Source organism: Geotrypetes seraphini, chromosome 12 (genome assembly GCF_902459505.1).
Source record: "Geotrypetes seraphini chromosome 12, aGeoSer1.1, whole genome shotgun sequence".
Classification (NCBI taxonomy): domain Eukaryota; kingdom Metazoa; phylum Chordata; class Amphibia; order Gymnophiona; family Dermophiidae; genus Geotrypetes; species Geotrypetes seraphini.
Genome location: NC_047095.1, coordinates 45770907 through 45792454, shown reverse-complemented (window position 1 = coordinate 45792454; position 21548 = coordinate 45770907). Strand labels below are relative to the sequence as shown.

General features: G+C 43.5%; 1 protein-coding gene across 5 annotated transcripts in view; it reads left to right on the top strand.

The window, feature by feature from the left end:
- PDE4B (phosphodiesterase 4B) overlaps nt 1-21548 on the top strand; it is a 522826-nt gene that overhangs the window by 405669 nt on the left and 95609 nt on the right. For all 5 annotated transcript variants that reach the window (XM_033916537.1, XM_033916534.1, XM_033916536.1 and 2 more), the window contains 3 exons: nt 351-387; nt 507-577; nt 8222-8271. In XM_033916537.1, the coding sequence (XP_033772428.1) occupies nt 351-387; nt 507-577; nt 8222-8271 (158 nt within the window). The remainder of the gene's footprint in view (nt 1-350; nt 388-506; nt 578-8221; nt 8272-21548) is intronic.

The following is a 21548-nucleotide window of genomic DNA, read 5'->3' as shown; positions in this document are numbered from 1 at the left end:
CAAGTCTGACCACTAGATGTCACCATTGCATGCTATGGTCTTCTGTGCTAGTCCTCACACACTTCTTTCACAGCCTCCCTAACCCCCAACAGTGTCCAAGTTTAGAAATGTAATCCAGACCTTCCACTTTGGCAACATACTGCACTGCCACTGAGCCATCAGTTCTCTCCTTGTTTACTCTCTTTTCATGAGACAAACTTGTGTTTTTGGCTTTTTTTTCAGAGTTTTAAAACTTGAACAAAATGACAAAATGAGATCTTCACAAACCTGTTACCTGCAAAACTCATATTAAGATGAAGATTCAATTAACGATTATGCTGGATTTAAAACTATTCTTTTTATCTTTCTAGACATGGAGATGACTTAATAGTAACACCATTTGCACAGGTAGGATATCAAATAGCCATCTTCTATTATGAGGTGATTAAATAAAGTAAAATGGCGGATTGCTAAATGTTTAAACTGCCTTCTTATGCAAATTTCTTGTGTATTTACATTTATTTTAGGTACTTGCTAGTTTACGCAGCGTGAGAAATAACTTTACCTTGCTGACAAATCTACATGCAGCACCAAACAAGTAAGTTTTTGGCATTCTGTTACATTTTCTACAAAGCTTAGTGACATACTATAAAAACCTTCAGAAAAAGTAATAATATCCTCAGATGCAACTATTTTGCCAACTAGAATGTACAAAAATTTTGTTAAGACTAATTTTAGGAGGCTACTGTACCTGTACAGCTTATGTCATAGTTTTGCCCCATATTTGGCACTAATATCCGTGCTCTTCTGAGTAATGCCATGAGATCTTCTTCTTTTTTTTTTTTTTTAATATTCTTTATTCATTTTCAAAATTACATTAAGTGTAAAATATATTCATTCACAGTAATAATAAATATATCACTTATAAACAATCATTGGTACATTATATAAATTTTTATCCCTTCCCCTTTCCCATCCCTCCCATCCATATATTCCATTATTATATAATATACTAGCTGATGCCCCGGCGTTGCACGGGTATTTAATTATAGCAATAACACTGTAAATGGATTCAAATAAAGATACTTTATAGTGGTGAATGAAAGTATTTTTTTACAGCTTAATAAAAAGTACAATATTCAAATTATAAAGTGAAATATTTGACAAAATGAATACAATACAACTAACGCAAAACGTGATTATAAACAACAATTTTAGTTTCACCTCCTGGAGCAAGAACATATAAATTCTTGGCTGAACCCACCCTTGAGCAAGCAAAATAGAGTTGTGGGCCATGAGACCCCCAGAACATATCACCCCAGGTAGTGAGGGATCTGCATACCAAGTTTCGTTCAAATCGGTCAAGCCGTTTTTGCGTGATCGCGGCACATACACACACACATACATACCTCCGATTTTATATATATATATAGATGTAATAATAAAATACCCCCCTCCCTATATCCTGAACTGATAATGAGATCTTCAATGTTCACCAAGGTAGATAGAACTTCAGTTGAACATGTCTTCAGAAAGACAACACATTTCATAACAAAATATCTGTTATGGTGAGGTGCTGGTTGTCTAGTGGCCAAGAAGGATGAGTTAGGGTTATCAGATTTTACTTTACTAAACCCGATTCTCTAACCGACATCCATGTTACAGACGCTGGTTAGAGAATTGGGTTATTGTAGACATGGCCGCTAAGCTTATCGCGGCAAGGGATCTCACTGCCGCGATAAGTATAGTGCCCCTGTCTGTGGCCACCAGTCCCCCCAGTCCCCCTGAACGAACATGGCAGGAGGGATGCCCAATCCCTCCTGCCCGGAACATCCCCCACCCACCCTAAACGAATGCGGCAGGAGGGATGCACAATTCCTCCTGCCCAGAACACTCCCCACCCGCCCTGAATGGACGCGTCAGGACGGATGCCCAATCCCTCCTGTCCGATAAAAGTTAGTGGGGGGTTCAGAGAGGGGGGTCCACGAGTAGGGGGAGGAGTCCGCACACTGGGGGGGGTCATCAGGTTATCTACATTGGGGGGTTTCCGGCAAACTTGATCTCAGAAAACTATCCTTCATTGACATTAAAAGAGAAAAAAGATGGAGTCCTAAATAAATGCTGATGAGCGTAAAGATTTTACAACACCCCTTAAGTCTTCCAAAGAAATTGCATAAAATTTATGTTCTATGATTTGGGCTAGGAGGGGATTAAGAGGGATACTGAGGTCCAAGTTGCGGCTACACTATTGGTACAATTTGCCATAGACTCTGATAGGGAATGGATGCTTAAATTCTTTTTTAAACATAAAAATGTATCCAGATGTGTCTCGCCCTACCCAAAGGAGAAGGAAACAGTTTTTGATTATGAGACCTCAGGTTCTTCAGTTGGGAGCAACCTTTGTTTTGAGATAAACTTGCAAGTGTGTTTTGGTGCTTAAGGAAAACAGATATATTTTTTTATGAGCTGCAGCAATTATCCAGATTTATTTCTTGAGTTATGTTGCCGCTTGCCAGCTCAGTAAAGAAAAGGTTGAGACTTATATATCTTTAGTTTACCTTAAAAAATTTTTGATAATGTTAAATTTCAGTTAAATTTCAGCTCCTCCTCCATATATGGTGGACTAATTACAATCTGCAAGTTTAAATAATTTTTCCTTTTTCTGAAATAATGGGAAGGCAATGTAATACATTGTACTGATATGTTTTTCTATTGCAGGCTGTTTTTGACTTTTAAAATTGTCAGTAGTTAAACATTATAAATAAAGAATTTTTTTTAAAAAAGGAGGGGGTTAAGAGGTACGGTAATCATACTCGCCCATATATGCACCATATCTTGACTACTTGGTGGAGGATGGTTGAAAATGCTGAAAGTGCCCTGGGAGAATCAAAATTGAAATTTGCACCCCTAATTGGGAATTGGCTTGTGGGGGGAAAAAAGGGGCAGAAGAGGAAGTAGGATGGGAAATATCCATTTAGAAATCTTTTTATCAATTAATGGAGCAAGGGCATTTGAAGTCCTTTCAGCAGTTGCAAGATGAATATAATCTTCTGAGGCAACAATTTTATAATTATCTGAGACTACATAGAGTGGGGTTCTACTTGTGCTAGAGCAATGAATTCATGGGAGGAGTTGTGGCTCGCACATACAGGAACTAAGGGTATCATTTCTGCATTATATGCTCTGTGTCTTTCTCCAGGTTTTGTGAAACTTCCATATATGCCATCCTGGGAGCATGAGTGGGGAATGGAGTATTCTGCTGATCAATGGTGGGCCACATTAATACAAGCACATAAATTCTCAGTGGCTGCTAGTATTAAGGAGGCTACTATTAAAACTACCATGTGTTGGCATTTGTCTCCTCTTAAGATGTGTCAACTTCTCATTGTTGTTGGAGAGAAGGTATGGCTCCTCAGGATCTTCATACCTTATTTGGTGGAAATGCCTTATCTCTAAGGATTTTGGGGACAAGGTCTTGCAGAAGATGTCATTGATATATATATATCAATATATTCTTTGGACCCTGCGGCCTGCCTTCTGGGAAAGGGGAGAAAACTTACATGTGAGGGGGCGTCAAATTCAAGCTTGCTTTGTTGCATCTTCCCTGCTTGAAATGCAAATGTCCTGTCCCAAAAAGTTTTATAACGACAAGCCTTTGGAGCAGGGAAGATGAACATACTGGAATTTCTTGTGTGACTTAAATAATTTCAGATGAGAAACCAGATAAAAAAGTAATAAGCATGGTTAAAAGGTGAAATGAAAGAGGCTTTTAGAGTCAAAACAACAACCCTTAAAGAATGGAAAATGGATCCAAATGAAGAAAATAAAAAGAGTCATAAGCACTGGCAAGTTAGATGCAAAGCATTATTAAAGAAAGCTAAGAAAGAATTAGAAGAGAAACTTGCCAAAGAGGCAAAAACTCATAACAATTTTTTTAGGTACATCAGAAGCAGAAAACCCATGAGGGAATCCATAGGACCATTGGATGATCAAGGAAAAAAAAGTGGCACTCAGGGAAGATAAGGCCATAGAAGAGAGACTGAATGAATTCTTTGCTTCTGTCTTTATGGAAGAAGATGCAAGAGATCGACCTGAACCGGAAATGGTTTTCAAGGGTGAAGATGCAGAGGAACTGAAAGAAATCTCAGTGAATCTGGGAGATATACTAAGCCAAATTGACAAGTTAAAAGTGATAAATCTCCTGGACTGGATGGTATCCATCCTAGGGTATTCTATCTGTCACCAAAATCATCTGTAGTACCTGAAGATTAGAGGGTGGCCAATGTTATGCTGATTTTTAAAAAGGGGTCCAGAGGAGATCTGGGAAATTATAGACCATTAAGCCTTACTTCAGTGCTGGGCAAAATGGTGGAAACAATTATAAAAAATAAAATTGTGGTACCCGTAGACAAACATGATTTCATGGGACAGAGTCAGCATGGGTTCAGCCGAGGAAGATCTTATCTCACCAATTTGCTTCCACAACAAAACACTCCAAATTTTGCCAAAAATCCTACTATGGAAAAAACACAAAAAGGCAACCTAGTCACATCAAGGTTTGTGTGGAGGACACTCAGGACGCCCAAATAGGCACACAACTTACAGACCAAAATGAAATAATAAGAATATATTATATTATATTATAGGGTGCTCTCAGTGTGAACTCTCAGTGATAGGAGCACAGCTCCGACACTTCACTTCTGGGTCAAGGCGGGAAGCCTCCACCCACACACCATCATTGAGCACCCTGAGTGTGCTGAAATTAAAGGAACGGAAATCCACTAAATCAAACAAATCAACCAATCAAAGTGAGTAAATCAAACTCCACACAAACAACCTGAGCGACCCCCACACAAACCCTGCCAGCCAGATCCCCCCGAATCACACAACAAAATCAAAAACCACCATACAAAAAATATATCAAATAAACACGATACTTATCTGAAACAATCTCAAAAACTGATAAACGCAAACAACCGCGCCAGGAGAAGAGGTTCGACCGCGCTGGTTTCGGGAGGAGCCCTTCTTCAGGAACCTGACCCCCGACGGGACACAAACGAAGAGGTCGGCTGGAGGGCGGGGTGCCCGGGCGGAAGAGCACGCCGACTAAAACGGCTCTACAGGTGACGTCACGCACAATCAACCAATCATACAACACTAACAGTCCACCAATCACACACAGGGGTGAAAACCCGCCCATGAATACTCAACCACACTAAACAAAAAACGTCACACATAAAACGTGCTGAAGACAAATCGATGACCCCAGCCATGTATGATTGGTTGGTTGTGCGTGACGTCACCTGTAGAGCCGTTTTAGTCGGCGTGCTCTTCCGCCCGGGCACCCCGCCCTCCAGCCGACCTCTTCGTTTGTGTCCCATCGGGGGTCAGGTTCCTGAAGAAGGGCTCCTCCCGAAACCAGTGCGGTCGAACCTCTTCTCCTGGCGCGGTTGTTTGCGTTTATCAGTTTTTGAGATTGTTTCAGATAAGTATCGTGTTTATTTGATATATTTTTTGTATGGTGGTTTTTGATTTTGTTGTGCGATTCGGGGGGTCTGGCTGGCAGGGTTTGTGTGGGGGTCGCTCAGGTTGTTTGTGTGGAGTTTGATTTACTCACTTTGATTGGTTGATTTGTTTGATTTAGTGAATTTCCGTTCCTTTAATTTCAGCACACTCAGGGTGCTCAATGATGGTGTGTGGGTGGAGGCTTCCCGCCTTGACCCAGAAGTGAAGTGTCGGAGCTGTGCTCCTATCACTGAGGGTTCACACTGAGAGCACCCTATAATATAATATAATATATTCTTATTATTCCATTTTGGTCTGTAAGTTGTGTGCCTATTTGGGCGTCCTGAGCATCCCCCACACAAACCTTGATGTGACTAGGTTGCCTTTTTGTGTTTTCACCAATTTGCTTGACTTCTTTGAAGGTGTGAATAAAAATGTAGATAAAAGTGAACCGGTTGATGTAGTGTATCTAGATTTTCAGAAAGTATTTGACAAAGATCCTCATGAGAGGCTTCTGAGAAACTTAAAGAGTAATGAGATAGGTGGCAAAGTTCAGTTGTGGATTAGGAATTGATTATCAGATAGAAAACAGAGGGTAGAGTTAAATGGTCACTTTTCTCAATGGAGGAGAGTAAACAGTGGAGTACCTCAGGGATCTATACTGGGACCAGTGCAATTTAACTTATTTATAAATGATCTGGAAATTGGAATATTGAGTGAGGTGATTAAATTTGCAGATGACACTAAACTGTTCAAAGTTGTTAAAACGCTTGCAGATTGTGAAAAATTGCAGGCAGACCTTAGGAAATTGGAAGACTGGGCGTCCAAGTAGCAGATGAAATTTAATGTGGACAAATGCAAAGTGATGCACATTGGGAAGAATAACTCAAACCATAGTTACCAGTTGCTAGGGTCCACCTTGGGGGTAGTGCCCAGGAAGAAGTTCTAGGTGAAATTATAGACAATATGATGAAATCTTCCACCCAATGTGTGGCAGCGGCCAAAAAAGCAAACAAGATGCTAGGAATTATTTAAAAAGAAATGGTTAACAAGACTAAGAATGTTATAATGCCTCTGTATCGCTCCATGGTGCGAACTCACCTGGAGTATTGCATTCAATTCTGGTCTCTTTATCTGAAGAAAGATATAGTGGCACTAGAAAAGGTTCAAAGAAGAGCGACCAAGATGATAAAGGGATGGAACTCCTCTCGTATGAGGAAAAACTAAAAAGGTTATGGCTCTTCAACTTGGAAAAGAGGGGAGATATGACTGAAGTCTACAAAATCCTGAGTGGAGTAGAACGGGTACAAGTGGATCAATTTTTCACTCTATCAAAAATTACAAAGACTAGGGGACACTCGATGAAGTTATAGGGAAATACTTTTAAATACAATAGGAGGAAATATTTTTTCACTCAGAGAATAGTTAAGCTCTGGAATGCATTGCCAGAGGTTGTGGTAAGAGCAGATGGATAGCGTAGCTGGTTTTAAGAAAGGTTTAGACAATTTCCTGGAGGAATCGTCCATAGTCTGTTATTGAGAAAGACAAGGGGGAAGCCACTGCTTGACCTGGATCGGTTGCATGGAATGTTGCTACTCCTTGGGTTTTGGCCAGGTACTAGGGACCTGGATTGGCCACCATGAGAACAGGCTACTGGGCTTGATGGACCATCGGTCTGACCCAGTAAGGCTATTCTTATGTCTTGGGTGAGCCTAGAGACAACCCTGCATTGGTCAGGTGGACGAATGGATATATACTATGGTTGCCATGGAGGTTTTAACTGTAGTGCGTCTTTGTCAGGGTCCTTCAAGGAAGGATAAGTTTTAACAGCTATCAATATACCTTGCTAAATTTTAATTTGTATTGGGAGGGGGATTTATTTATTTTTCTTTAGGCATTCTAGTGTTATAGCAGCTTATTATACATTCTGTTATTTTACTTTTTTCTTTGGTGGTAAACTGTATTCCGCATGATTGCTTTGGACTGAAAATTTCAATAAAATGAAAATACAAAAAATAAAATAATCATTGTATCAAAAATATTTTAAAATTATCCCCCATATTCTATATGTGGCGCTTTGAATTGCTTGCAGAACTTAATTGAATAACGAGCCAATCAGCGCCAATAATTGGGCAGCAACGATCAATTATCAGTACTAAATTCCAAGAATTCAAATTTACGCACACATCTTTTTAAGCATATTTGATAAAGAGGTGCATGTAACTTCTAGTGTATGGATCTGAGAAGGGTGTATGGCCTCGGGAGGGGCACGGGCAATTTGTGCACACAATTACAGAATATGCCTGATTCACGCCTAAGTTAGGCCTAATTCAGAGCACCATTTATAGCAGGGGTAGGGAACTCCGGTCCTCGACAGCCGTATTCCAGTCGGGGTTTCAGGATTTCCCCAATGAATATGCACGAGATCTGTTTGCATGCACTGCTTTCAATGCATATTCATAGGGGAAATCCTGAAAACCCGACTGGAATACGGCTGTCGAGGACCGGAGTTTCCTACCCCTGATTTATAGAATAGCGCTTAATGTGCATTTTATTTTTTTTTGCACCATATATAGAATAAAAGTGCAGATACTGGAATGCCGGATACCATGATATTCCAGTTAAACATAACTGCTTTTAAAGAAAGCATAAATAGTCTTTATGTTACATTTTTAGAATAAGCAAATTTGAAGTAAAAATATAATAGCTACTTTTTCATTTCTTTGCTTTTCCATAGAAGATCTCCGGTTGCAAACCAGCCACAAGTGTCTCGACTCAGTCTTCAAGGTTTGTACCAAACAATCATTTCACAAAGTACATGTAATATGTATTATAATGTGTATGTATACAGAAACCATATATCCTGCCATTGACGGCCAACAGTTGAAGGTCATGATCTACTGTATAGCTGTTCCAAAAATTCGGAACCTTTAAATAAGGTTTAAACAACCCATTGTTTGTTTTGTTTGTTTGTTTTAGAGTCTGTGATTCAGATTAATGTGTGGTAGTAAGGACCTGGGAAGGTCAGGAGTAACAGCAGGAGAGGTTGGAGGGGGCAGTGGATAAGAGGAGCGACTGCAGCAGTGCCCAGGAAAGGGAAAATGAAGAGTGATGGTGGTGGTAGCTCTTGGAAGACAGGAAAAATGATAGAGAACATAAAACAAGATGCATTCTGCTAGTATGGGCATTTTCTGAAGTGATGGGTACTCACAAGGTACAAGAGGTACAGTTAGATAAGGAAAAGCAATTCAGAGTGGTGGAGAAAATAAGGAATGTGACAGACTGATGGAAGGGTGTGATGGAGGCCCAGGGCAGCAGAGAAAGCTGGCAGTAGCTTGATATAGGAAGAGGGCCTGCCAAAAGAAATATGAAGCAAACCAATAGGATTTACCTATAATTCTCAAGGGTTAATTTTAGACTTAACCAACAGTGGTCTTGGTATGTGAGCTCGCTCTATTTGTTTTATATGATAAGGCAATAATGAATATATAATTCTGTTTAAAAAAAAAATGGGTCACTTAGACCATATTTTAAAAATTCAATTTTTCTCTTTCTGTGCAGCAAATTATTATGTACTAGTCATTAAGCCCGTTACATTAATGGGTGCTAGAATATATGTCTGTCTGTCTTTCTGTCTCTCTCCTTCCCACTGCCTCTCTGTATCCCTGGCCCCCTTTCTCTTTCTGTCCCTCTCCCTGCCCCTGTGTCTTTCTTCCTTTCTTTATGTCTCCCTCCCTCCTGCTGTCTGTCTGTCATTCTTTCCCTGCATTTCCCTGTGCAGCTGCAACAGCATTGCCCTCCTCCTCCAGGTCCCTGTGCAGCAGTAGTAGCATTTTTCCCCACCCCCTTCCCTACTCTTACGATGTGGCCTGCTCCTTTTGGCCCCTACCCCTTCCCTTCCCGCAATCTAGCCTGCTGCAAGGGCCCCCCCTTCCCTTATTATGTTCCCCACAGGCAGGCCCAGCTTCTCTCTGCACGTTACCTTTTTTTCATTCTCTTGCCCTCCCTCGCGTGGCTGCCTGCCTGGTCCCATTGAGCAGCGAGCGGCTGGAGTCTTTTTTGTTGGTGCTTCCCTGCTCGCCCTGCGGTCTGGCCTGCTCCAGGCGAGTGTCGCGTCGGCTCCTCTTGATCCCCGCCAGTGTCGGAAGCCTTCTCCGACGTTGGTGCGGCTCATGAGAGGAGCCGACACCGCGATCTTGTGGAGAGCAGGGAGTCCAGCGCTGGCGGCCAGTCCTGCCTGCGAGTGTAGGTAGGTGCTGGGAAGCAGTAAGGCTGGGGACTCGCGCATGCGCACTCCTGCGGCCCGGACCTACATCTCACAGATCAGGGAAAATGGAACACGCAAGTAGGAGTGCGCATGCGCGGCTAGGGTTTTTATTATATAGGATTCACCAAGAAACTACTTCTCTTGCTCCAGCAGAGAGCATTGTAAGAGATGTAAAATATAAAAAGAGATCTTAAGCATTATGAAAAAGCAGCCTGAAATCAGATGAAAACAAGCTGCACCTGGGAAATAACTGAGATTTGGGAAGATGGTCATATGATTTGGCAGCCAATTGATCTGCAAATTTAAATAAAGCAGTCATTCAAGCTCCTATTCTTGTAAGAAATTTGGTCAGGGTTTGAGTTGACACATTTATTCAATAATTGCATTACTTTTAGAAAAATAAGGGGCCCTTTTACTCTGCGGTGGTAAGCACTAACCCGTCTTTACTGCCACCTAAAAATAGCGCTAGCGAGCCACACTCTGGAGCCTTGCACTAACTGCGAGACTGGTGCGCACTCCCCATTATTGTTATATTTTAGCTTGGGGGGAGTGTTTGGGGTCAGAGAGTAGGTATGCCCTGCACTAATTGGGTAGCACATGGGCACTGGCGCGCACTGACCGATTAGAGCAGGAGCCCAGCCCATAGGAAAATGGAAACTGCAGCTGTTTTAGAGCTGTGCTAAAAAGTGGCCTCAGCGCACAAGTAACCCACGTGCTAAATATGGTGACGGGACAATTGCGCGCTAGACACCAGCACGCCGACAATCGAGCGCTGACAATTTGGCGAAAGACACAAGCGCGCCGTGGGAAAGCTTAAGTTTTAAAGAGCTCCGACGGGGGATGTGTTTACTGCATACTGTTCGTGCTGCCGTTGGGGGTGGGGTGGGGGGGTGCAACCCCCCACATTATAGAGAAAATGGAACTTTTCCTGAAAAAAAATTGGAAAAAGTTCCATTTTCTCTATAATGGAGGGTTCCAACCCCCCCAAACCCCTCCCCCCAACAGCAGCGCGAACACTATGCAGTAAAGTGGGAGGGGGGTTCCCCACTCACACCCCGTTTCTGAGCTCTTTAAACTAAGTTTTCCCGCGGCGCACTAGTGTCTTGTGCTGAATTATCTGCCCTCCATTGTCGGCGCGCTGGTGTCTCGCGCGCGACTGACTATGAACCCTAAATATAGTGCAGACATTGGCGTAGTAAAGGCGTGGAACGGGGGGGGCGGTCTGCCTCAGACGCTGTCTTGGTGAGGGCGCTGGCACCCATCCTCCTCTCTGCCCCCCCCACCCCACGCTGCGTGTGTGCGCCCCGTCCCTTCCCTTGTCCCTCTTTCATTTTTCCAGCGCTAGCTGCATGACGAACTTGCTGCGCACATCGGCGTCAGCTTTCTCTAACATAGCTTCCAGGTCCCGCGCCTAAGAGGCAATGTCAGAGGGAGAGCAGACACAACGCAGATAGTGCGTTCATTATTCTGCTCGCGCCAGGTAAATTAAAGAGGTATGGGGAGGGAAAGGCAGGTGCGGGTAAAGGAAGGGGGGGGTCGGGAAGAAGCGGGGGCGGAGAAGAGGGTGGGGAGGGGCGCCCCTCACCTGCGCTACGCCACTGAGCGCAGATCGTATTTTAGCACAAGGGCCCCTTAAGTTTTGATCGCCAGCACTTCTTTCTCATCATTCAGAATTGCGATTTCATCGTGCTGGATCTAGTGAGACCTCAGTACGGTGATGCTCCATCTATAAAATAAATAGCAACCTTTTGACACCGTCCTACGCAAAAAATGTCATAAAAACACTCAAGAGCCTGAAGCTGGATGCAGAAGTGGTGCGCCACACGAGACTCTGAGTGGTACCTATCCTTTATCTCTTTTGGCCGGGCATTGCTCTTGGGTTTTATGCAGTAAACGAGTCCGAAGGGAGACATCATTGGTTGTTTTCATGCTGTGGCAGACAGGATGGTACATGACCCAAAATTCTGTAAGTGCGTCTGTATCGTCAGGGATGTTTCCCTCTTGGGGGGAGGGGGGAGGGAGGGTTTTGTTTTAGCTTTTTTTTTTTTACTTGGATACTGTACAGCTGGCGTCAGTTGCTTATAAAAGATGGAGCATTGTGTCTGGAGCGGAGATTAACTGTGGATATGGTTTCTGTTTCCTGGTATGGAGGACTGTTCCCTTTGTTTATTTTTCTAATAGTAGAAATGTTGTTTTATTGAATAACTATTTCATTTGAGTAACTGTGGTAAATGAAATGTGTTTTTTGTTGGGGGGGGGGGGGGCAACAGAAAATGGTAGTTGATTCAACTCCAGGGACTGACTCTAGTTAAGATTTTTATGAAGGATATTTCAGAGGAAGCAGTCAAATAGCAATAAAGAAATTAAAATACATTGCAGCCTCATTCTTTTATGCAGAACTGTTTCAGCATCGAAGGGCTTACTTACATGGACTGTTTGCATCAGTTCTTGCCACAAAGTTTCAGAAGAGTGACTCGACCACAAACAAAGGGGATCAAATTTTAGTGTGGTTTAAACAGGTAGGAGAGGCTCCTGCCTGATTAAACCGTGCTGAACGAGCCATCTTTCCACTTAGGGTGGAAGTTATCAACATGTGCCACCGCTAAGGCGGTTTATTTTACCACAACTCATGGGATTTTAGCACAGGGTCCCACCACATAAAATGAGACCCTATGCAAAAATAGCATGAGCTGTAGAAAAATAACCCATCTTACCTATAGCCCTCACTGATAATTTCCCCCCTTAATCGGGTCTTGCTGCTGAATATAGGCTCCGACCACCTCGCACAATCTGGGCAGTGGTGGGGCAGAATCCACGCCCTCATCACCTCGCACTTAGACCACTGCAACTCGCTACCCTAAGGCCTTCCGCTTAGCCATGCCGCTCCCCTCCAATCTGTCCAGAATTCGACTGCACAACTCATAGTCCGGGAGAGCCGCTTTACTCACATTACTCCTCTCCTAAAGTCACTGCATTGGCTTCCCATCCGTTTCCAAAAACAATTCAAACTCCACTCACTGACCTACAAATGCACTCACTCAGCAGCCCCTTACTATCTCTCTTCACTTATCTCCCCCTATGATTCCTCCCCCCCCTCGCTCAGCTGGTAAGTCCCTCCTATCTGTGCCCTTCTCTTCAACTGCCAACTCCAGATTGTCCCTTCTGTCTTGCTGGCCATATGCTTGGAACAAGCTGCCCAAATCCCTATGATGGGCTCCATCTCTGGCAGTGTTCAAGGCCCAGTTAAAAGCCCATCTCTTTCAGAGTACAATGGAACCTTGGTTTCTGAGCATAATTTGTTCCAGAAGTATGCTCGTAAACCAAATTGCTCATATATCAAAGCGAGTTTCCCCATAAGAATGAATGGAAACTCGCTTGATTCGTTCCACCCCCCCCCCCCCCCCCCCCGAGGCCATCGGCGCTGCTCCATACCCCCCCCCCCCCCCGAGAACCGGCATCGCACACACCCCCGCCAGCGAATGCCCCCCGTGATCCAGCATCCCCCCTGCGATCTGGCATCCCCGCTCGCGTCACCCCCTCCCCCCACCGCAATCCAGCATCCCCCGCCAAGCACCCAAACTGCATCCCTTACCCCGATTTGGCACCAGCACCAGCACCTCTCTCTTGGCTGAGCTGGGCCTTGAGCATCTACACGGGCTCAAGGCCTTCTGATCTCGCTCTCTTGGGGTAAGGGATGCAGTTTGGGTGCTCGCCGGGGGATGCCAGATCGCCAGGGGGGCGACACAAGTGGGGGGATGCCGGATCGCGGGTGGGCGCTCGCAAATCGAGTCAACGCTCAGTTTCTGAGGCACGATTTGCGGGAATGTTTTGCTCATCTTGCAAAACACTCGCAAACCAAGGTTTGACTGTACTTTCGACTCTTAACTCCTCTCACCTTGGTTTCTGCATCCCGAACCCTGTATGCCGTGTCTGTCTGTCCAAGTTAGATTGTAAGCTCTTCCGAGCAGGGACTGTCTATAAATGTCCAAATGTACAACACTGCATACGCCTTTCAGCACTATATAAGTGATAAGTAGCAGTAGTAGTACAGCTGGAAGATATGCAGGGGCATTAATGATATTCAGTGCCAATGCCTAACTGGGCAGATGGGACCACATAAAATGCAGTCTTTGTCCAGTTATGTATGCAGGCACTGGCACTCCGACTTCTGAGTCTGCTGATGAAAATGAATATCGATCTGCACCCACATAACTTTCGGGTCTGCTAACAAACTGGATATTCAATGCCTTGGCCCAGTATTGAATGTCCATGACTATTGTAGACAGTGTTAGTCAACATTTAAAGAAACGCTGACCGTTGCTGCTGAATATTGATCTAAAAGTTGTCTTCTGCAGTTATTTTGTAGTAGATACACTTTAGTGTTTAGGGTCATCGTCCTGCAGCATGACCCTCTCTCAGCGCAGCATGAATGGATGAGCTGACATTCTGTTCTAGAATTTTCTGAGATTATAGTAAAATTCATGATTCCATCAATGCTGATGCAGCAAAAAGTCCCACACCATGTATGCTTGGCAATTATGATGAGGTCCTTACTTTGAAAAGCTTCATTTAAAATGTTTGTTATCCTTGGGCAAGCAGACAGCATATTCTCACATATGAGTGACGTCATCCACGGAGCTGAGTACAGGCAGTGCTAAAAGTGTACTGTCACTTTAACTTTTTAAGAAGCTGTGAGGCTGCCCTCACCATGAATGTGTGAGTGTGTTCCCGTCCGATGTTGGCTCACGGTTTCTCATTTCTTTGTTTTCCGTGGAGCGAAGAAGTTGGTTTTTTGGACTCTGTCCAATTTGAGTTGCCTTCCTAGTCAACGTACTTTTATGCCTTTTGGCTTATTTTCCTTTTATAAAATTTTAGTATCTTTCTTCGATTCTTCTTTAGAAAAAACTCCAAACTTATTTCTTTGTTATTTTTTGTTTAACCTACCACGAGACTTCAGGCCTTTTTTTCTCTGGTTTATTCTCACTGGTTTTCCGTCTCAGGGTGCAATCATTTTCGACCTTGCCGCTGAGATTTTTCCTCACATGTCGAGGCCTTCTAGCGGGTTCAAAAAGTGCACTCATTGCCAACAGCCCATCTCCATCACTGACTCGCACAGCTGGTACATTCAGTGACTGTTCCCAGAGCATCGAGTAAACACTTGCATCCACTATTCTACTCTACAAAAATGCTCTCTTAAGGCTCGATGCATCCAGCAAGAGAAGCTGTTTGGACCAGCCATGGCTTCTGGCGACAAATCGATGCCGTCAGTACCGATTGTACAGGCATTGACACCTCCCTCAATGTTGGACATCATTCTTGCATCAGGTAAATTTGCTAAGAAGCCATCCTTGACTCCACCAGTGTCGTAGGCATGTTCAGCATTGAGTCCCTCGATGCACGCCAAATGCCGACACCATCATCAATCTCCTTCTATGCAGGCTGTGTCTCCTTTAAGGTGTGCTTCCTCATCAAAGTCACCAACCTCTTGCCACCCTGCAGCACCAATGGTACCGGCTGTTGAACCAATGGTACCGGTGCAGTACTTCCAGGACCAACTTAAGTTATTTTGGAGAGAATTCAATGGCTTGTTTAAGCTGCATGTGACACCAGTGCTTGCATCGACTCCCTCAGTATCAGCCTGGCCTGAGCATGGCACATTGAATCCCAAGGGTACTAAATTCAGCTCTCCATCAAACCATCAATGGACATAGAGATCTCACAGTACCAATGCTCGCTCATCTAAATCCAAATGAGCATCACTAATTCACGTTCAGCTCAACATAAATCAAGATCTAGACATTCTCAGTGTCAATCTTCATTGCCATATTCATCTGACCAGTACCAACATCATCGAAGGAGCTCTTCTTGATGCTCTTCCAGTCATTGTACTCCTCAGACTGGAAGCATCCTTCTTCTTCCTTAGAGAATCTCTTGGAGTTGCAGATGTTGATTCTGATCTTTCTGTACAAAACACTGATACTGAACTTGAACCCACATTATCTGCTTCAGAGTCATATGGCATCCCATCAGATCCATCTCCTCAACCACCAAGATGTAGATCTCCTCCTGAAGGACTTTTTCACTAAATTTATCAGGCAGATGGGAAAAGCTTTGCCTGTTAAACTAGAGTCAGACATTGAGCCCAGAGCAGAACTCCTTGAGGTGTTAGATTTTGATGAACCTCCTAAAGAGTTCCTCAAATTGCCTCTTCACAATCTACTTAAGGAGGCTCTTTTTAAGAACTTGGAAACTCTTACTCTTCCCATAGCTCCAAGGAAGATAGACGCTCTATATAGAATACAGTCCTATTCCAGCTTTGATAAGCTGCATTTATCAAATTAGTCTTTGCTGGTTGAATCTACCCTTTAAAAATCCTTCAGTACCAAAGTATATGCTACTGCTCCACTAGGATGTGGATAAGTTTGGGCATTGCCTCTTCCAGAGCTCTATGTTGACCAGCAGTTCTCAGTTATAACCTCTATATGTCATTTTATCTTAAACAACTCATAAAGAAGTTGGCTAATTTTGAACAGTATATTACATCAGAACGACTTCTGGAATTCCAGGAGACTGCTCATAGCCTACTCCAAACCAGAAAGTTTATGGCCAGATCAGCTTTTGATACATTTGATGTGACATCCAGAGCATCGGCTATGTCTATTGCTATGAGATGTCTTGCATAGCTACAAGTCTCTGACATGGACATTAACGGTCAGGATCATATAGCAAATAATCCCTGTCTTGGTGAAGAGCTCTTTGGGGAAAAAGTGGAGGATGCCACCCAAAGACTTCCCTGGCATGAACTAAGGTAGACCACCTTAATGGGATTCAAGGCTAAAACTCAGCCATCTAAATCTTCCCAGAGATCTGCTTCCTATTCATATAAGACATTATCCAACCACCTCGTCCTCTTCAAAGCCCCCACCACAGAAGAGGCAAAAATTGCAAAAGCCTCAGAAACCTCAGACTGCTGCTCCTCAAAAACCAGCTCAGTCATTTTGACTTCTAGAGAGCATAGCCGCAATACCCCATCTCAGAAAAATCAAGGGTTCTACTCCAGGTATTTCCTAATTTCAAAGAAGATGGAAGGTCTTCATCCCATTCTCAACCTTTGAACTCTCAACAAATATTTAGTCAAAGAAAAGTTTTTCATGCTATCCCTGGGGACTCTATACTCACTTCTAGAATGAAACAATTGGCTTTGTTCTCTAGATCTCAATGAGGCCTATGCACACATATCTATACATCCCGATCACAGAAAGTTTCTACATTTTTGGATAGCTCATAATCACTTCCAGTATAAAGTTCTGCCATTCGGCTTACCTTCTTCTCCAAGAGAATTCACCAAGTGTCTAAAGGTCGTGGTAGTAACCCTACGCATTTACGGGTTTCAAGTGTTTCCACATCTCCTCAAGCAGTCCACTCAGCAACACAGTTGATGATATCTTTTCTCCAGCTTCTAGGGTTCGAAGTCAATTTTCCAAAGTCTCATCTTCAGCCCTCTCAAGTGTTAGAGTTCATAGGAGCCATCCTCAACACGATTTCTCTATGGGCTTTCCTACCCCAACAAAGAAAAAAACACCTTGCAACAGCTTTGCAATCATGTGTTTTCTCAACAAGACAAATGATGAGTCTCATGGGTCACATGGCATCCACAGTTCATTTTACTCCTTTCGCTCAACTTCATCTCAGGTCAGCTCAGTGGAGCCTTGCATCTCAGTGAACTTATCACAATGGATCAAAGTCACCTCGCCATTTTGTCAGTCTCTCCAGTGGTGGTTGGATCCAGCAAATCTCTCTAGAGGTTTGCAATTTCACATCCCTCCACATCAGAAAGTACTCACAATGGATGCCTGCATGTATGCATGGGGAACTCACCTGGATGGCCTCCGACTCAGGGGCTTTGCTCTGCTTGAGAAAAGACATTTCATATCAACCTGTTAGATTTGCGGGCAGTTCACAATGCTCTGAGAACGTTTCAGGATCGTCTTTCCAATCAGGTCCTCTTTGTTCAAACAAACACAATCAAGTGGCCATGTACTACATCAACAAGCGCGTAGGAATGGGCTCTTTTCTTCTGTGTCAAGAAGCCAAGCACATTTGGAACTGGGCAATTCCTTGAAACATATTTCTCAAAGCCATATATGTAGAAGGGAAGCAGGATGTTCTAGCCGACAAGCTCAGCAGATTTCTTCAGCCGCAAAAGTAGACTCTCAACTCCAAAGTCTTATGCCACAACTTCTCACTTTAGGGGACTCAGATAGATCTGTTTGTGTCTCCCCACAACTACAAGTTCCCCCAATTCTTCTCCAGACAGTACTCTCCTCATCATCTAGAAATGGATGCATTTCTTCTGGCTTGGTCACAGAAGTTTCTATATGCATTCCCTCTGATCCTGAAGATATTAGTCAAGCTCAAACAAGAGTCAGCCACCATGGCCATGATAGCAACTTGGTGGCCCAGACAACTTGGTTCTCCCTTCTACTTCAATTGGCTGTCAAGGATCCAATTCCACTACAGATCTTACCATCTCTACTCACTCAGATTCAAGGCTCTCTTTTACATTCCAATCTGCAATCTCTGCACCTCACAGCTTGGTACCTCTTGACCTGACTTCAGCAGATTTTAATCTTTCTGACTCAATACAAGCCATTATAGCTGCTTCCAGAAAGCCCTCCACTCAGCAATTCTATCAACTCAAATGGATAAGCTTCACTTTGTGGTGTAATCTCCATCACTTGGTTCCCTCTACATCTTCTATATCATCAGTATTGGACTACCTTCTCCATGTATCCAATTCTGGACTTAAGACTACTTTGGTTTTAGTTCACCTCAGTGCTATTAGTGCTTACCACACTCCTTTAAACAATAAGCCTCTAACCACTCATCCGCTTGTTTCTAGGTTTATGAAAGGACTCTTGAACTCGAAACCTCCACTAAAACTGCCTCCAGTTGTCTGGGATCTCAATGTAGTCCTCACTAGTCTGATGAAGCCACCATTTGAACCACTGGCAACTACAGATTTTAAGTTTCTCACTTGGAAAATGTTGTTCTTGATCTCTGTCACTTCTGCTCGTTGAGTGAGTGAACTACACTTCTTCCTCCAAATTAGTGGTTTCAGCATCCGCGGATTCGATTGCGATTTTTAAACAAAAAACATTTTAATTTTTTGGGCTATTTTAAGCCCTGTAAGCCCCTTAAGCCTTACCTGGTGGTCTGGCGGGTTTTCGGGGCAGGAACGATCTTCCCACACTCCTATCCCATGCAGATCGCTCATAGGAAATGGCTGCCTTGAGCTCCCGTAGTCTCGAGACTACGACGGGAGCTCAAGGCAGCCATTTCCTATGAGCAATCTGCATGGGGCAGGAGCGAGAGGCCCGTCCTGTAGGCAGTCATCTGGTGCTGGAACCTCTCCTCTTCCCCAGTGTTATGCGGCACACCTGAAATCTCAAAAGGCACACAGTTTGCGATACACTGGCACCCAGAGGTGTAGAGGGAGAGAGAAAGAGAGAAAGTCTGTGACTTGTGTCCTCCTAAACCCAAGATGGAGAATTCTGCACTGCAGGAAGGGCTGCAGAGAATACCCAGAAGGCAAGGGGAGCTGAGAATTGACCAGTAGGATCAAAGGATGTATCTTGGGCTGAAGCATAAACCTGGCAGGTCTCCCAGTGACTGGGAAAAAGGGTGACAAGTTTGTCCCTGTATGTTCGACCTATGAGAACAAATTACAAACTCTAGAAGGAGCATGCTGGTTTACTGTACATGCTGCAACTACAAACAAAAAAACAAGATGCCAATGTGCACCCACAACTGTGAGGCAGAGCAGTAAATATACTGTAGAAACAAACTTTTTAAAATAATGCCAGGCTGTGATAAAAACTGGTTTTATCCTTATACTATAGAAAGAGTTTTCTGTTCTTTACTGCATGCAAACACATGAATTTACAACAGACGCCCAGCGCCCACTGGGTCTTACGCAGGCAGCGACATGTTTGACAAGCAAGCTCATTTCCACACACTCGTCTCATTGAGCTTTTCATGTTCAGAAATGCCAGCGAAGTCTGCCCAGTGTTGGTTCAGTGATTGAGAATTCATACAGCAACTAATTTGTCACTAGGGCATTCCTCTAAGTACAGCTTGAACTGAGGCATAGTGCAGCAAACATGAAAAAATAAGAGGCAAATTGTATAACAGAGCAACTTTATGAAATGTCCCAAAGGTTCTTTTTTTAATAAAGGCAAAAACACAGGCACCTACAGATACGATGCTGGCAGAAGGGCACCCAAAGTATGTTATTTGATAGGACCAGAGCTGGGACTAACTTTCAAAGTTGGAGTCCCAGAGCAAGCAAAGCACCAGACCATCCACTCTGAAATGAAGTCCACACCAGTGTTGTAACTCCAAAACTCCAACTTTTATTTGTCCTTAAAAAAATTTAAGTAGAAGCACTATGTACAATCGTCACAATTTCTCTACTCTCCAAATTGTAAATTCCAGTTTGCAAACTCCAATTACAGTGAACAGATGGTAGGCTCTCACTAACCTCTTAATCAGATCTTTCAGTCGTCATTTGGGAAGGTGTTAAAAAAAGACAAGTTTCCTGCCCCAAGCCAGGGCTTAAGACTCCTCTGGAGTGAGGTCACAATTTTAAGACCACCCTCCAGGCAGTCCCAAGGCTGGCTTGGGTTCTCGCATTACCTTAAGGCTTCTGGAATCTGTTAGAACCTAGAAGGCTGGGACTCCCAACAGTCCCAGAGGTGCCTGAATGTCTACAGCCATTGCCCTGTTCCCACAGGTCGCCTTCTCTGTTTCCGGCAAGCAAACACAACAACAAAAGATGATCAATTGGTGTTCAGTCTTTTTTATTAAAATGGACTCGACACGATCGTGTTTCGGCCCACAAAGGGCCTGCCTCAGGAGTCTTTTTATAATCAAATCATACAAAATCCACCAAAATTCAGCATGTTCTATAGAAAACTGCAGCTCAAGTGACTAGTGTCTGCTGCTGCCCCCAATTAACTGGTGCCTAAGTTTCGGTACTGTTTAAAGAATATCCCCCCCCTGATTTTAAGTGCACTAACAGAAGCTAGGCACCCAAATGGGGTTAATGGCAATGAGACACTATTCTATAAATGAGCGCCTAAGTTTTTTTAGAATGCAACTGCAAAGGGGGGGTGTATATGGGTGGAGCATGGGTGGCACATACACTTAGGTGTCATTCTTACACTATACTGTAAGTTATGAGCCTAGGTGCCAGCATTTAGGATCTAACGTTTACACCTACCTTTTATATGGTCTAAGTCAATGGTCTTCAACACAAGGCCCCCAAACAGTTGGCTGGAATGTTTCTCAAGTCCTGCAAATTTATTAAGTTCAATCTTGCCAATTGGATGAGGAAGGGCTGGAGCGGCTAGGACTCTTCATCCTGGAGAAGAGATGGCTCGAGGGAGATATGATGGTGGTCTATAAAATACTGAGTAGAGGGGAACAAGTAGATGTGAATTGCTTGTTTACTCTTTCCAAAAATACTAGGTCTAGAGGCCACGCGATGAAGCTACTAAGTAGCAGATTTAGAACAAACCAGAGAAAATGTTTCTTCACTCAACATGTAATTAAGCTCTGGAATTCGTTGCCATAGAATGTGATGAAAGCAGTTAGCTGAGCATGGTTTTAAAAAAGGCTTGGATAATTTCCTTAAAGAAAAGTCCATAAGCTATTATTAAGATGGCTTGGAAAAATTCACTGCTTATTCCTAGGATAAGTAGCATAAAATCTGGTTTTCTTCTTGGGATCTTGC